A 16950-nucleotide genomic window follows, 5' to 3' on the forward strand; every position below is an offset into this window, starting at 1 on the left:
TCTTTAAATAGTAGGTTGTATAAATCATTCACCATGAATCTTCCTTTTGGAAGAATGTGCAGTTTTCCTTATTACCAGCGTGTATTTTTGTACCTTTTTTTTTTTTTATACTGTTGGGCAATAGAAATATATAGTTTTGCCAAGTTACCTATAGGTTTGAGTTGCTGCTCTATATTTTTATTAGCATTCGATAAACCGAAAGATGTGTGAGTTGGAACCATTCAGAAAGAGACAATTGTCAGGGTTTAGGATTTCTTTATAGGGTATGACAGTTCATATTTGGCCATATTTTTCCTGTATATGCATGTGAGATGCATTTTCGTCTTGCAAATAGTGTTCTCTACAGAAACTACCCGTGTGTAAAAAGAAGATTGGCTTTAAAAGGCTACTATGATGAGACAGTGTCCTAGGCAGATGGAGCTTGGATTTGAGGTAAATTGAATGTTTTCCAAATATGGTTTAGAGCTTGCAATGGTTTACAGTATTGTATGTAATGAGTGCACAGTAGCTGTATGTTTTGTATTGTTTTCATGATTTTCTCAATAAATGTAAACTGGTTTATGTCATAAGCATTATTTGTCTTCATTTCCCTCGTGTCACTAAATTTGTACTGGGAATACATATCTGAGTTTAATTTTCCTAAATAGGTGGCACATAGCATACACATATTCGGATGCTTATGTCAGTGTATATATTGGTTGTTTACACTTAAAACTCTTGAAATATAAAAACTCATTAAGTTAATGATGTTCTGTTTGACATCTTTGGGATGGAGTGAAATTGTCCAACAGCCCTGGACATCTAGCAAGCTAATGGGCAGGTAAGAGGATGGAAACACCAGATGAAGCAGAGGGCATAAACCACTAGCTTACCAAATCTAAGGATGGTAGTTACTCCTAAACCATTAAAATGTTTTAAAAAGTTGAGGTGTTGTAAACTGTTTATTAAAGAGTTGAAGACTTTGTCATGGAGATTCCCGTTTGACAAGCACAGGAACTTATCACAGTGTTAAACAGGTGCTGCAAGATAATGGGAGGAGAGCAAAGCCCTCGCATCCTGTTCTGTTACTGCTAGATTTCATACATTTTGATGTTTTGCACTGGAACATAATATATCTTGGATTTATAAAACCTCTATATTTGTTTTAAAATTCATGCCTAATGGAGCCAGCAGCTCTGTAACTCGGGGAGTCATGCCATGCATTAGGTTGGGTTTGAATCCTCTGGAGCTGGTTGGGCTTGGCAAGTCACAGATGTGGTGCTCTTAGGGCCCAGGATGGAGGGAAAAACAGCTACTGCTACCAAGGGAGTGCTCTGCTAGCCCTTTTGTTACCAGTTACTTCTCAGAGCTGCCTGGGCATTGTGTCTGGGGGAAAGGGATTCAAAGATAGAGGATGAAAAGTTTGAGGCAGCTGTGTTTCACTTACACATGTGCCTTGCTTTTAGCTGAGCTTCTGAAGGAGTCTGTTTTTCCTTTGTAATTTTCGTTTCCTCTGCACTCAGGCAGGCCAGTCCACCCCAGTGGGTTATGCACTCCCATCAGTAGTTGGAGACAGAGTAAAGCTGACTTGCTGGTGTCACTGACATGTAGCCCAGCCCAGACATCACTTGCCAGTATTCTGTCTCCAATAGAAGGCCATGCATCTCCCTTGTGTGATAATAGAGAGAGATGACGAGGAGAAGATTCAGATGCACAGCTTGAGCTCCTGAGAATGACACCTGTTTGGTCCTTCCCTCAGTTGAGCACTTTAGAAGTCTGACCAGGTGTAGACTTGAGAGGACAAGGGAGTGCTCGGCGTTAAAGGCTTGTGCCCTCTCCCTCCGTAAGCTGGTGGCCCCATGCTCTCAGCCAGGGAGGGCTGAGCTCAGATTTAAAAAAAAAAAAAAGGCCGCTTTTTTTTTTTTTTTCCCCCTTACTTGGGGTCTCCTTCCCTTGGCTTTTCCCTCTGCATCTCTTACCCCCTTTTCCCTTTCACTTCTCTGGGGAGTTAGTATAGAGTGGAGGTGGCTCAGGCTTGACGGGTTGAGCAGCATTTGGCTAGGCCCCCCCGCGCCTCTCAGACTTAGTTCAGTCAGCCATATGATAGGCCGTGGTGACTTTGTTCCTGCGCACTAAGGTGTGCGCACGTGTTCTCGCCTCATGGTTGTTCCTGACATGGGCGCGCACGTACATGGGCAATTGTGTGCATAAGACCACGGCCTAGAATTGAGTGCCTAATTGCGTAGATACACCCAGGCGCTGTTGGGATGCATGCAGGAAAACTGTAGCGCCAGGGACAAAAAAGTCTAAATGCCTTGCTATCTGTGAGGTTGGCCATATAAGGGCAATACAGCCATCGCTCTCTCTATGCCTGTGTCAGTGTTTAAAGGCTCAAGGAGATATGGCTACTAGAGATTTTGCTTACGTTGGGATTTCCCCTCAGCCTATGCTTGTTCCAGAGGGGAGTGGGGCAGGAATGAGAACAGCTACTGCTATTGAGGGATTGCCCTGCCAGCTCTTATGTCAGCAGTTATTTCTCAGAGCTGCCTGGGCATACTGTCGGGGGAAAGGGATTCAAAGATGGAAGATGGGGCACCTGTGTTTCACCTACACATAACATGTTCCTTGCTTTCAGCTGAGCTTCTGGAGGAGCCTGTTTTTCCTTTATAATCTTTCTTGTCTTCGAGTTTCTGGTAGTGAGAGAATTTAAACTTAAAATCTCAACCTACCTAGTTTATAATCTTAGTGGTTTGCATGAACATATTAACAATTTAGAGCAGTTTTGCAGAGTTACAGCGCATGTTCAATGGCCACTAACTATTGCATTAAATTTTGTTTAATTGAAAATTATACACTACATTCAGATATGTTACAATCATTAAAAAGTTTTCAAAAATTTACTTTGAGGAATCTTAAAAAAAACAAAAAACCCAACCACACTGAGTAATTCTGATGCACTTTGTATTAACACATTCGTAATCCTGTAGGAATTTGTAGATTGCATTTTAGCAGAAAAACCACAAAAATATTAAATATATACTGTATTAGCCGTCCTGATGTGAATGAGGCTGTTCTATCATTAAACAATTGGTCTCTGATCATAGAAGTAACACAATTTAGGTTGTGTGAATGAGACTGTTTTATAGGGTTACCATGTTAACAATTTTTTTTTTTATTTATAACGTTCACTAAAACAAAATTGTAAGAAAAAACTTTTCATGCAGTTTGAAGAATAACCAATAGATAATACAGGAATGGCAAATAGATGCAGTACAGTTTTGTCCTTCCTTTGAATTGGCCCCATCACACAGAAAGATGGATGCAGCAAGAAAGTCAAGGAAGAAGGAAGATTCCAGCAAAAGGAGGATATTAGTAGTCATCAGCTAGAACAGAAAAAGAAAATTATTAGGAAAATAACATCCATAAGTATGCTGAATAAGGGAATATAAGAAAAGGAAACCAAAGTAAAGAAAGTACCCAAAGCATTAGCTCTTACTTTCAATAGTGAGAATACATGAACTGGCCGCTGTTCCTCTGCTGTTCACAACTTTACACATATATTCTCCTGTGTCTTCTGGGAAAGTTTCTGGTAAGTAAAGACAGTAGGTTTCCCCTCTTTCAATATACTGATAGTCCTCGCAGTCTTGTAACATTTCTCCCTCAAACCACCATGTGACTTCAGGCTTTGGTTCTCCAGTAATTTTAACAGTAAACCTTACTGGTTCACCATCCACAATTGATATATTTTTTAATGGTTTCTTAAACCATGGTGCTCCAGACCTAGCATGATCTTCTTCATCTTCGTAAGTAGAACCATTAACTATGCTTCCCTCCTCCTCTTCCTCCTCTTCTCTTTGCTGAGTAGAAAAATAAAATTCAAAAATCTTTTTACGTTTCTTAAATTACCCCCTTTCCTAACAGCACATTGTCCTAGCATTCATATGTTGTCATTACATAAGACAGAGGATGTGTAACAGTGCTTTTCTGTTCATGGGATTCAAAATAAGTCAATTTATAATGTGTGAATGCTACAGTTTTATTCTAGATGCTTGTCACAAATTACACTTAAATGAAATTTCCAGTCTCTCAATACTGGTGTTTCACAAAGGGGTTGGGTCAGGAGGAATAAATGACAGTATTTTACATCATTTTAGAAAAAATCCTGCTTATTCCCTTTCAAATAAACCTCTCCTAATTGACAGCTATTCAAAACATGATTAATTCATTTCGACTTAACCTCTGTCAGCTAGGAATAGAAAATATGCGTGACAGCAATTGCTGTCACGCATATTTTGAATACTGCGAACAGAGAAGCACTGTTACACATCCTCTGTATTATACTATTTTTGTATGTGTAATTTACTCCACACATTTTTCCTACAATTACAATAGATAAAGCAGATTGTACAGGACACAAGTGCACCATAAGTATAAAGGAATATGCTCAACTAATACATATGCTTTTCAGTGTCAGAAAATGTTTAAAATTTACAAACTGTTTGTGGTTAATAGTAAACGGGGAGTGAAGAGAAGTTAGTTGTATGTTGTGTCCTTGTGTAAGTCATTTTCTCTCCCTGTTGCATACTTTTACTTAGATTTTAAGTTTTTTAGGGCAGCAATGCACTGTATGGTGCTATATGAAAGTTTAAATATATTTCAGTATTCAATGGTTGAGTGTGCCTGTTTGACTAGTTGCTGAGTGACATGCGTTGTGTGTACTGGCAATGAGCAATTTCACATCAGTATTCTGGTTTGCGCTCACTGACAAAATAAGGATAAGCCTTGGAAAATAATTGCACTCAAAGAATTAACGTATCCTGACACTGCACTGGTCACAGTGCACTGCTGGCAAGGAAATTGAGCTTACATAATGATCATGAGGTATTGCACTCAAAAGGCTCTGGAATTAGGAAATAAAATTGGATTCTAGAGCATGTGGAAGTCATGTTGAAATTCAGGCATTGGTATCAATCATGAAATATTGAAGATCTAGTCAGGGCCAGCGGAACCACTAGGCAAACTGTGGGTGCCAGGGTCCCAGGAGCAGCAGAAAGAGCCAATGATCTGTCCACTCTCAGCTGCCCTAGGGCTTCTTTCAGCCATGTGGTAGTTCCCTCAGGCCAGACCCTGGCTTGTGCCACCTCCTGCCATCTTACTGTGTGCGGAGGAGTGGAAGAGAGGGGGGGGGGGGCTCAAGGCAGAAGGCACCTAGGGCCCCTAATACCCTTGCATTGGCCCTGGGTCTAGCACACATTGGATGACTGGTTTGGTAAGTGATATAAGCATATGAAATTTTAATTGTAAGGGAGGTGGGCTGATAACCTATCTTTGGACAATGTCATTCTGAGGGTGATGTGCATAGCAGATCAAAATACCATGTGGTATTGAAGGGGGAGGTAATGGCATTCCGTACAGTAGCATTTATTATATAACATTCTTTAATCCTAAAAAAAAGTGAGAGAGAACTTCAAATAAAGTTGTGTCAAACTTATTCTTGACCAGTTTTTACTGAGCAATCTGAGAAATCAGTTGAATAGCCATAGTGAGTCCCTCAATGTGGGCTGTGTTTCATGGGAAAAGCTGCTTTGAGAGGGCAATTCTGAATATACAATGTTTATTCTCACTATTTGTTTTTGGTTTCTACATTTTGTGTGTGCATGTGTGTTTGAATTTGGCTATACCAGAATTTCTGCCATACCAGATCAGATGAGTGGATTTATGCTCCTTACGAGCAGGTGCAGACTGAACTGTTTTCCATGATATTACTCTCAGTACATTAGCTGGTGCAATAATAAAAAAAAACAAAAAACTTTTTTTCTGATGTCAGTAGGTGCAGACATACTTGGACTGGTGCAGTGTTTCGAAAGCTCCCAGTTGACCATGCTTTGGCAGTCCTGATAAGAGCCCATGGCGTGAGGAAGTAGACTTGGGTAGCCTCAGGGCTCCAGCACCCTTGGGGATTGATATTCCCTCGGAGCTATGACCTATTTGTTTCTTCTCCCTGCCTCAGCGGGTGGGCTCTGGTCCTGTGCCCTGCCTGTTTAAGAAATCTTTAAAATGAGCAGGGTAGACAAGTTTAAAAAAAAAATGGGAAAGGATCAACTATACAGACCAGCTTGGATTCCGATGGCTGCTCTAGGGGCGCTCCCAGGGTACTGGGAAGTATGGAGGGCTGAAGTAAGTGATGCATGGGTGGAGCCTGCTGCTAGAGATCCTCCACAGGTCCAGACTGTAAGTGCACAACAGCGGTGGGAGATGGAGATAGTATGGGGACAGTCTACATGGCAAGATTCCCTAGCAGCTGAGACAAGGGTTAGAGTTTTGGCAGGTGCTATTTTAAGAGTGCAAGAGAGGGAGAGCCTGGGACTGTTTTCCCTCAATATGTTGCCATGGGAGGGCCCCCTACTCCCCCCTAGAGCTGTGTTTCCTGAGTACTTGGGGACTTCTGTGGGAAGCTCAGGACCACATCTCCCTTTTCTCCTGAAGTTTGGGCTATTTTAGCACAAGACATTTTTTCCTGTAGGGCAGGCTTGGGAGGCACAAGATGGTTCTTGATCTCCTCAACTCTGTCATTGGAAATCAGAGCCTCCCTTCTGCAAAATGACATTGCTCTTCATGGTGTGGACCTTCTCCCAGGCTCTCTGTTGGATGTTTTGGAAGGGGAAATTCAGTAGATACCAAGGAGTCCACTTGTCATTTTAAAAGAGTAGTCTTGTCATAAGGGCTCATATACCATAAGATTTCTGATCGGTAGACTAAGAATACCAAATTAGAGGGGGATCCTATTCTGGAGGGCTTCAGGAAACCTCCCAAATCTTCTCTCTTACATAGGATTATCAGAGACATGATTATTGTGGCATGGGGAATCCCTAATTAATCTATCTAAGGACCAAGAGTGTATATTATGGACCCTTATGGTAGATGCCTTGGTCACTGCCATTGTAAGACCACAATCCCTGTGGAAGGGGACACTGATGCCAAGAAAAGCAAATCTCTGCTCAAACAGGCCTTTGCATTAGCCTTAAAACCATCTGTGGTAGGGGAGGGAGAATATGAGATGAGCACAACAGCTTTTGGATGCCCTGGAATGGGGATTGGAGCTCATTTGAGTCTAGCGAGTTGGCCTGGATGGAGTCAGGTGCAGCTTTCCTGGCAAGCTCAATATGATTTGATTAGGTCATTATTTCCCAGCCCTCCTCTGGAAACATGCCTAATCAGTTGGGTTTTCAGGATTGGTACAATGAATATGCATGAGAGAAATCTGCATCCACTTAAGTCTCCAATTATGCAAATCTATCATGCATGTTTAGTTTGGATATCTTGAAAACCCCATTGATTAGGTGTGCCTCTAGGAGAGAGTTGGGGAAACAATCATAGCTCAGAGGCTAATGTGGTTAAAGGTTCTAGTCAGCTGATAATGCCTCAGTCTCATGTGAGCAAGCTAGAAGGTGATCTCCAAGTTTGGTTAACAATTGGGGGAGGCAAAGCCCCAGTTTACCAGAGGATAAACACCATGAGGCCTGTGTAGCAACAGTGATTGAAAAAAAGCGAGACACTGCTGTCCTGGATGTAATTTTTAACCTTCCTAGGTCCCCAGGGGCCACAAAGAGGTTGTCCTTCTTTGGAGGGAAAGGAAATGCCAGAGAATGGAGCAAACTAATCAAGAAGAGTCTGCTCAGCTCAGTGAGGACCAGTGGAGCTCTTCTGCAGGGATTCTGGTGGGTGAAAGGCTTGCCAGGTTGTATCTGGTGGACCTATGTCTCAACAGACCAGCAGGTGCTGGATACCATTTAAAATGGCTGTCCTGTGGAGTGGGCCTTTTTCATTTCTGATGCCTTCTGTGTCTTCCCTTGTTTGGAGGTATAAAGAACAGCAATAATTAACCTTGCAAAGGTTACGGCAACTGGGAGCGATGGTTCTGGGTGCCAGGGCTGAAGAAAATCTGCCACTTATTTTGTGATTCTTAAGCAGGAAAGCACTTTCTGTTCCTTTTTGGATCTGAGGAGTCAATGGCTCAAGGTGCCTTTTGTATGGTGATCTTGGGTGTTCAGTCATAATAGCATTGAGTAAGAGAGTTTCTCATTCCTAGAAATGTATATTCCCATCAGAAAAGAACAGCAGAGATATCTTCAGTTTGTAGTGATGGGGGGGGTCGTTTTCAGTTCAGAGCTCTTTTGGGCTGGCCACTGTATTCCAGCTTTCTACAAAGTCATGGTAATGGTGGCCTTTTTGCACAGATGAGTGAGTACTAATACACCCCCATCTGAATAACTAGTTTATCCAAGCCAGGTTGAAACAATAGACTTGGTCTGTAATTGCCAAAGTAATCCAAGTTTTGCAATTGCTTAGTTGGTAAATTTATCAGACAAAATTTAAAATCCTTAAATCTGGAAGTGAGATTTGGCACTGTCTTGGGGAGAGTGTTCTTAACACAGGACACAAGTTATGCTTCTTATTAAGAGAACTGTTGTCAGCAAGCTTGTCATGGATATGGGGCTATTTTCAGGTCTTGGGGGTTGTTGGCAGTAACCCTAGATTTGGTCCCCTATGAAAGAGCACACATACAACCTCTTCAGAACTCCCTTCTTGTGAAGTAATCCCTGATGTGGCAAATTTGAGGTGTGCTTACCCATTCTGCAGCTGGTCTGAAAGAGTCTGCAGTGGTGGCACAAGAACAACCTGATGACAGGAATGAAGCTGCAGATTCCAATTGCACAGGTATCTTCCCCTTTCAAGGCATCTATTTTACCTAGGAAATGCCTTTGAAAAATGCTGGTTAGTTGCATGAAGTGCCAGCCTTGTTATAAAGGTGGAATTCAAGACTTGAGCAGTGTTAAATCCGGATGCGGTTCACTGTTTAAAGGGTGTAAAACTTTTCCAGTTTCTTTCCATGGTCCCTTATTGTATTGCAACCTGGTGTTGAGAGCCCCCTCACATGCTCCCTTTGAGCCTAGCAAACGGATTTGTCCATGAATACCTTGATGTGGTGATAATCTGTTCAGTGAGACATCTCTGAGACCTAGATCTGGCCTCACAGGGCTATGCACTTGATTTCAGAAGAAAAAGTAGGGCTCCATCCTGTGCCCTCCTCTTTACCTACAGTGGTCTGAGGCTTTTTGCCTTAATGAGGAAATTTCCTTACCAATATTTAGGTTGAAGAAATGTTAGGGTGAGAAATCTACATAAATTAGATGTACTTAGAACCATTATGCAGATTTTTTAAAATCTCCATTTCCTTTTGGAAGTTGGACAGATTGAATTGTTTAGAGGGCCTTTTAAGAGTAAGGCAGTTTCTATAGTCAGATGGATTAAGGAAGCAGTTCTGGTCACCCCTTCACAAAAAGACAGACAGAAAAGTTACAGAAAAGGGTGATACAAATGATAAAGGGGATGGAAAACTTCATTATTGAGAGGCTAAACAGACTAAGGCTCTTTAACTTGGAAAAGAGAGAACTGAGAAGGGGATATGAGTGAGATTCATAATGTATGTGGAGTGGAATGGGTAAATAGGGATCACTTATTTATCCTTTCAAATAACACCAGGACTAGCGGACACTTCATGAAACTAGCAATCAGACTTAAAACAAATAGGAACATTTTTTTGATTGTGCATAATAACATTATGGAATCTATCACCAGAAAATGCAGTCAAGGCAACTAACATAGTGGTGCTCAAAAGAGGGTTGAACATGTTTCTGAAGGAAAAGTCCATAAACAGTTAATAGCCAAGTTCAATTGGAAAAACTAGCAAGCACTTATCCCTAAGACTAAGATAAAAAAAAAAAATAGCTCAGTTATTGGGGATCTATGAAATACTTCTGACCCAGCCTGGCTTTGACAAAAAAAGGTATGCTGACAAGGTTTACTACTAATCAGTTTATGTACTGTCAGTGGTGTTACAACACTTGGTTCTCTGTCTCCATTTGCCAGCAGAGAGCCATATTCCCCACGTGTCTGGTCTGGTATGGCAGGATTCAAGAAAAGGAAATTCAGATAAATTTAAATTTTTCCCTTTTTAATATTTTGTTGTGCATTTTTGCAAACCACCTTGCATGTCGCTTTTCTAAACCATTGTAATCTTTTGGAATAACGGTATATAAAATGCATAAATAAATAAATGTGCAATGCAGAAGCATCTAGTAGTCAACAGAACTCTTTTTAAAGAGAGGCTTGTGAAGATGAAAGGGTAAAAGGGATGGAGCACCATACAGACATCTGTTCCACTCTGGCATGGACCTGGGACTGGAGGAAGAGTCACCTTTCAGCAGGATAATGATCTTGAGCCTTAAGCAAAAGCAACAGTGGAGTGGCTCAGCAACAAGAAAGTGTGCTTATGTGGCCTAGCCAAAGCCCAGACTTGAGTCTAATAAAAAAAAAATAAAATCTGGCAAGACTACAGCTGATCCCCAACCAATTTGAAAAAGCTTGAGATCTGCCAAGAAGAATAGGCAATAACTGTACAATCCTGCTATACAAAGTTGATAAGATGAGTCATGGCTGTTAATGGAAGCCACTTTGGCAACATTAAGTATTGTCAAGGGCTGTGAAAACTTATACAATCAACTTCTTTGAAATGAATATTTAAATTTGTTCTGTCTTGATAAAAGGGGAGAGTATGTTGTATAGATAAGTGAAATTCTACATTTTTATTGCATTTTGACTTGGACATTTTTCTTAAAAAAAAAATATATATACAAGAGGTGAAGACTTTTACAAGCCACAGAATTTCAAAAAGTGATTGAATAGTTGGTATTACTCTCCCCCAATAAATGCAGAAGGTGATGTTTAAGAAGTGACAGACCTGTGCTAAGAATGTAGCTTAGATGTATGTCATTTGCCACTTTATAAGGTAAAAATTGTAAAGCTTTACATGCAATTACTCTGTATGCAAACTTTTGATGCATGATGGCATGCTTTTTTGCCTTTATAATAGCATTACGAAATACAAACAGTTCCATTACCACAAGCTCTTCAGAGGAAGTAGTACCAGGGTCAAAATTCAAGTGCAATTAAAAATACCTTTTGTAATGCAGCATCAATTTCTTTCTGTTCAAACTGCATACGTAGGACCTTCTGTTCTTCAATTCTTCGTTGTTCTTCTTCTACCCTTGCCTTTGCCATTTGTTCAAATCGAGCCTTCATGTCAACTTTATGGGAAAATGGTGCTTCATGTTTTCTTTCTGGTTTTATGTCCATTTCTTCTTCCTTAAAAATCATTTGAATTTTATAAACAAAATGTCTGTATATTGTATGTGCAAGATTGACACTGAATAAACACCCAGAAATAAATACCTGTGTAAATGTAACATACTCTCATAGCAATTAAAAAGCTATTTACATGTGTAAAGTGCACTTACATGTGAATGTCCTATGGATAATCAATGGGCGTGTAATGTAGCAATTTCCAAAGCTTCTACCGGTAATGTGCATTTACATGTAAAAAACCCAATTTTAAGCATGTAAATGCTTTTTAAAATCAGGCCCTTAGATTGTAAGCCCCTCTGAGCACAGGGAAATACATCCAGTACCTCAGTGTAATCTGCTTTTGTGCTAAAAGGTGGAATATAAATAAAATAGGACAGTAGTTTTTGAGCCACTGGCTTGCACTAGGAGAGCAAGCAAATTGTAGGCTCTAGTCTCCTGTTCTTATACTCAGATTTTCAATAATTGTTTTAAAATCTCATCTAAAGCTTCTCACAAAGGTGTTATCCTAATTCCACTGAAATAGATCTTATTCTGCCAACATTTGTTTTCCAAAGCCTCATGCTAATATGGGAGAACAGACTCTGCATATGCTGGGTTGTCAGAACCTTGCCCTATTTGGAAATGACGGTGTCTTACCGAAAGTTCTTACAGTTGTTCTGCATCTGTCAGTCTAGCTAAACACGGTTTTTCACTGACAAAGAGAACCTTTTCCACTTGACTCTCTGTCTAATAGTATCTTAACTGCTGCAAGCAACCTAGACCAACATCTTCAGAGTAAAGTGAATACATAGTCAGCTACAACAACTTCATTAGGTCATCTCCGTTCTGCTTCCACAGAAAATATCTGCCAAACAGCCACTTAGGCTTTGAGGCATGGAAATGAGCAGTCAAGTGTTTTTCTTAAGTGCTTTTATTTACATTGCAAAAATGTCAGCATTCACATTTAGAAATCCCAGCTCAAAATAGGGGCTTCCTTTCCTTATAATGCATACAGAAGGCAGGCCAGCTATTCTAAGGGACTGCCTCTCCCTTGTTATGATCAGGTTAGGGTCTCCCTTCCTTCTCCCAGTCCTGCATGCTTAGTCCCCAGTATGGGATCTTCCCTGGGGCCATAATTCCTTGTGGCATTATGCTTTAAGGTGGGCTGGGATAACAGAAAAAAATTTCAAATGTGAACTGAAAACATGGCTCTTTTGAAAAGCTTTTGATTTAACATAAACAATATACTGCAAACCTCCCACTTGTACACCTTCTCCCCTCTGTGAAGACTCCAGATGAGGATCTCCAGAAGTTTCTGCAGAAGGCACATAAGGGCACAGAAAACAAACAGCTCTTCTGGTTTTCCTCCCTTTAGGGCAGGAAAGGTAGCAGCAAAACTTACCCCAAAACACAAGGTTTATCTTCACAAAAAGGCAAAACTAGAACTCTCCTGCAGCGAGTCACCCCTCATTCATCCATGGTTTGTGTGATGGAGAGCAGTAGAATTTTGTCTACCCCCGGCCTTCCCAAGAAAAAGAATTCGCCCAGGCCAAGTAACGAGGATCTCACAGAAAACTCTCATAAGCAAGTCCAAAAATCTCTTATGGGACAGGTTGTGTACCAGCAAAGTAATTGCTCCCTCCCTATTCAGTGTAGAATCCAGGTCATGGGACCTAGCACACCAAGAATTGGAAGGAAGTCAACTCAGGAAAAACAGCTCCTCTGATTTCTAACCGAAAATGCCGCACCTTGCTATGATACAAGCTGCTTTTATGCCAGCAGGGGGCCTAGCCATTCCAGCAAACTTGGTGAAGATGCTGGTCTGAAATGGTGCACCCCTCCCTCTACTACCTATCTCCTACTCCTAGCTCAAAAGGGTTTAGGAACAAGGGCCATTTAGTGTTGATCCCAAAGGGTCACTACACCAATATATGGAAGCTTTTCACCATTCACTTTTTTTCTGTGTTCCCATGCACATTTTAGTGCTAATCATTTTGGGCCGGATTTTAAAAAGGTTACGTGCCGGGCCTATTTTAAAAAGGCCCGGCAATGCACATAAAGCCCCGGGATGTGTGTCAGTCCCGGGGCTTTACTAAAGGGGTGGGGTGTGAGTGGGGCGGTCGTGGGGTCAGGCTCCCCGGCACAGGGTAATATTTGCTGCTGTGCTGGGGATCGTATGCCAGCAGTTGGCTGGCGCGCGCAACTTGCGCCTGTCCAGAGGCAGGCGCAAAAGGTAAAATAAAGGGCGGGGGGGGGGGGGGAAGGTTAGGGGAAGGGGTGAGAAGGTCAGACTAGGGGGAAGGGAACGGGGGAAGGCAGCACGACTCCGTGCGTGCAAGGTGCACAACTGTGCACCCCCCTGCGCGCGCCGACCCCTGATTTTATAACTTGCACGTGCAAGTTATAAAATCGGGCGTACATGTGTGCGCGCCGGGTAGCGCGCGCACATGTAGGCCGCACGTGCTTCTTTTAAAATCTACCCCTTTACCCTTACTTTTGAAAACCATCCTAGCCTTTTTCCTGTTTCTAACAAATGTTTGCTGTCATCACTATAGCTCCTCTTAGTTCAGCTCACTGTTCTACTTCACAAAGAACTTCCATCCTACTCAAGCCACTCCGCTTTAACAAAGTCAATACTCAGACTTTTGACTTCTGTATAAACCTCTCCGTTTTGATCCGCTTATTAAACAAAACCATCTGATTACTGGAGCTCAGCTGACCACCTGCCTGAATGTTAGAAACACTTTCTCCATTTGTAAGTAAAAGGCCCAGTACTGCAAGTTCCCTCAGGGGTTCCATTACCATTTGATTGAGGAAAGCTTTTTGAAGAGGCTAATTAATTCTGCAGATTAAAATAAGAACATATGCCATGCTGGGTCAGACCAAGGGTCCAGCAAAGTACTTGGCAAGTACCTAAGCATTAGATAAATCTCAAGCTACTATTTTTTATTAATTAACAGCAGTTTATGGATTTTTCCTCTAGGAACTTATCCAAACCTTTTTTTAAACCCAATTACACTAACTGCTGTAACCACATTCTCTGGCAATGAATTCAAGAGCTTAACTATGCGCTGAATGAAAACATTTATTTCGATGTTTTAAATGAGCTACTTGCTAACTTCATGGAGTGCCTCCTAGTCCTTCTATTATCTAGGAGAGTAAATAACCGATTTACATTAACTTTTTCAAGTCCTTTCATGATTTTGTAGACCTCTATCATATCCCCCCTCAGTCATCTCTTCTCCAAACTAAACAGCTCTAACTTCCTTAGCCTTACCTCATAGGGCAGTCGTTCCATGCACCTTATCATTTTGGTCGCCCTTCTCTGCACGTTCCCCAGTGCAACTATATCTTTTTTGAGATGTGGCGACCAGAATTGCACAAAGTATTCAAAGTGCGATCTCAACATGGAGCGATACAGAGGCATTATGACAGCCATCATTTTATTTGCCATTCCATTCTTAATAATTCCTAAAATTCTGTTTTCCTTTTTCATCACCGCAGCACACTGAGCTGATGATTTCAATGTACTATCCACTATGACGTCTAGATCTTTTTCCTGGGTGGTAAATCCTAACATTGTGTAACTACAGCAAGGGTTATTTAATTTAATATAATTATTTTTTTTTATATACAGACATTCGATCTGAGATATCACATTGGTTTTTTACATTCAGGTACTGTAGGTACTTGCCTATCCCCAGAGGGCTTACAATCTAAGTTTTGTACCTGAGGCAATGGAGGGTAAAGTGACTTGCCCAAGGTCACAAGGAGCGACAGCGGGACTCGAACCCTGGCTGGTTGGAAGATGTGTTCTATGCAGATACCACCTTCGAAAGGAACTTAGGGTGAGTTCGCAGAACAACCTTGTTTTGAAAACCTGCAGGTATGGTGGTTAGGAAACTGCAGCCTGTAATTTGCTTATTCTTCATGCAAAAGTGATGGCAAAAAGAAACAGCACTTTCCAGTTGAGAAATGTTTAAGTCCACCGACTCGAGAGGTTCAAAGGGAAGCTTCATGAGTTGGGCAAAGACTATGCATCACTTTGCACTTGTCCATGTTAAATTGGGCTTTCAAATGGTAGATGAAATCTTCCAGTCTCACAAGGTTCTGTAATTTATCACAATCCGCTTGAGATTTAACTACTCTGCATAATTTTGTGTTATCTGCAAATTTGATCACCTCTCTCACCAAATCCTGTGCTCCACTGAGAATTAGATCTAAAATTAATCCCTTTCTTGTCTGTTCCTGAACCAATTGCTCCATAAAACTGTCATGTATTTCATCCAGGAACTTTATCTCTCTAGCATGTCCTGATGATTCACTTACCCTGTTAACATTGGGGTAATTGAAATCTCCCATTATTACTGCACTACCAATTTGGTTAGCTTCCCTAATTTCTCTTGGCCAGATGGACGGTAATATACTCCTATCATTATCCTCTTCCCCAACACACAAGGGATTTCAACACAAAAAGATTCAATTGTAAATTTAGTCTCATTCAGGATCTTTATCCTGTTGGACTCTATGCCATCCCAGACATAAAGCGCCACACTGCCACCAAGATGCTTCTCTCTGTCATTCTGATATTTGTACCCTGGTATAGCACTATCCCGTTGGTTATCTTCTTATGTCATCATTCACTGCTGTACACTCTAATTCTCCCCTCTTACTTCTTAGACTTCTGGCATTAGCATACAAATATTTCAAAGTATGTTTTTTGTTTGTATTAACATTCTGCTTTTCAGTTGACCGGGATCAATTGGAATCTTTTAGCTCAGGTGCGTTTTTAGTTACAGGCACTTGGACTACTTTTCTTATTATTGGAACCTCACTGTCGGGATGCCCTTATTCTAATGCTTCATTAGTATCCTTTGAAGATATCTCTCTCCGAACCATGCGCTGCTGAGCGACTGTCGGCTTTCCCCTTTGTTCTAGTTTAAAAGCTGCTCTATCTCCTTTTTAAAGGTTAGCGCCAGCAGTCTGGTTCCACCCTGGTTAAGGTGGAGCCCATCCCTTCGGAAGAGACTCCCCCTTCTCCAAAAGCAGAAGTGGGCAATTCCAGTCCTCGAGGGCTGCAAACCAGTTGGGTTTTCAGGATATCCCTAATGACTATCACGTCATATCATGACCTCCGCCACCCTTCAGCTCCCCTGTTTCTTACCTTCCATCTCATTTAACAAAATCCTCTACAAACCCTGCTAATCTGAGTCACTGCTGTCCCCCGTCCCCCCCCCCCCCCCCCCCCATCCCTAAGTCCTCAGCCAATTTCCAAGTCACTGTTCTGAGTACTATCCCCTCCATCTCTGTTCTCTGGAGCATCAAACCTGCATTATTTTGCTCTTCTTGCATCCTGGGGCGTCCCTCATCCCTTGGAGATCTGATCACAGAGTGACATTGGCAGCCTGGGACTCCTAATCAGTCTTTCTGCTGCCAGGGTTTCTCTCCCCCATAGGGTTCAGCTGTTTGTACCTGTGGGACCACCGCCTAGCTGAAACAACTAATTGTTGGAAGCACCCTGAAGAGAGGCCCTAGAGCAGTGGGGCAGGACCAGCAGGCTTTTTTGCCAGTACAGCTAGGGGACAATCAAAAGAGCATTTGTCCCCACCCCCGGATGCACCTTGATTGCAATGGAGCCCATCACTTCTCCAAAATATTTTTTCTTTCTAGTGCAGCAGGGGCAGCCTTTGGCCCCCTTTAGCCATGGTAGCACCTTCTTATTCTCTTAAGTACTTAAGTGTTTTCTGCTCCCTTGGTCTTCTATTTCTTTTTCATCCTCAGCTAATT

General features: G+C 41.7%; 1 protein-coding gene across 12 annotated transcripts in view; it reads right to left on the minus strand.

Annotated features, from left to right (window-relative positions):
* Positions 1–2799: 2799 nt before the first annotated feature.
* The window catches only part of NEXN (nexilin F-actin binding protein), a 90640-nt gene continuing 76489 nt past the window's right edge, over positions 2800–16950 (minus strand). For 11 of the 12 annotated variants that reach the window (XM_029617451.1, XM_029617454.1, XM_029617455.1 and 8 more), the window contains 3 exons: positions 10999–11184; positions 3476–3836; positions 2800–3362 (listed from right to left, as the gene is read on the minus strand). In XM_029617451.1, coding sequence (XP_029473311.1) covers positions 3349–3362; positions 3476–3836; positions 10999–11184 — 561 coding nt within the window. In that variant the 3' untranslated portion in view covers positions 2800–3348. Of the gene's footprint in view, positions 3837–10998; positions 11185–16950 lie in introns of all 12 variants that reach the window. The other variant, XM_029617450.1, reaches the window with a different exon arrangement.

The sequence above is a fragment of the Rhinatrema bivittatum genome, chromosome 10, assembly GCF_901001135.1.
Source record: "Rhinatrema bivittatum chromosome 10, aRhiBiv1.1, whole genome shotgun sequence".
Taxonomy (NCBI): domain Eukaryota; kingdom Metazoa; phylum Chordata; class Amphibia; order Gymnophiona; family Rhinatrematidae; genus Rhinatrema; species Rhinatrema bivittatum.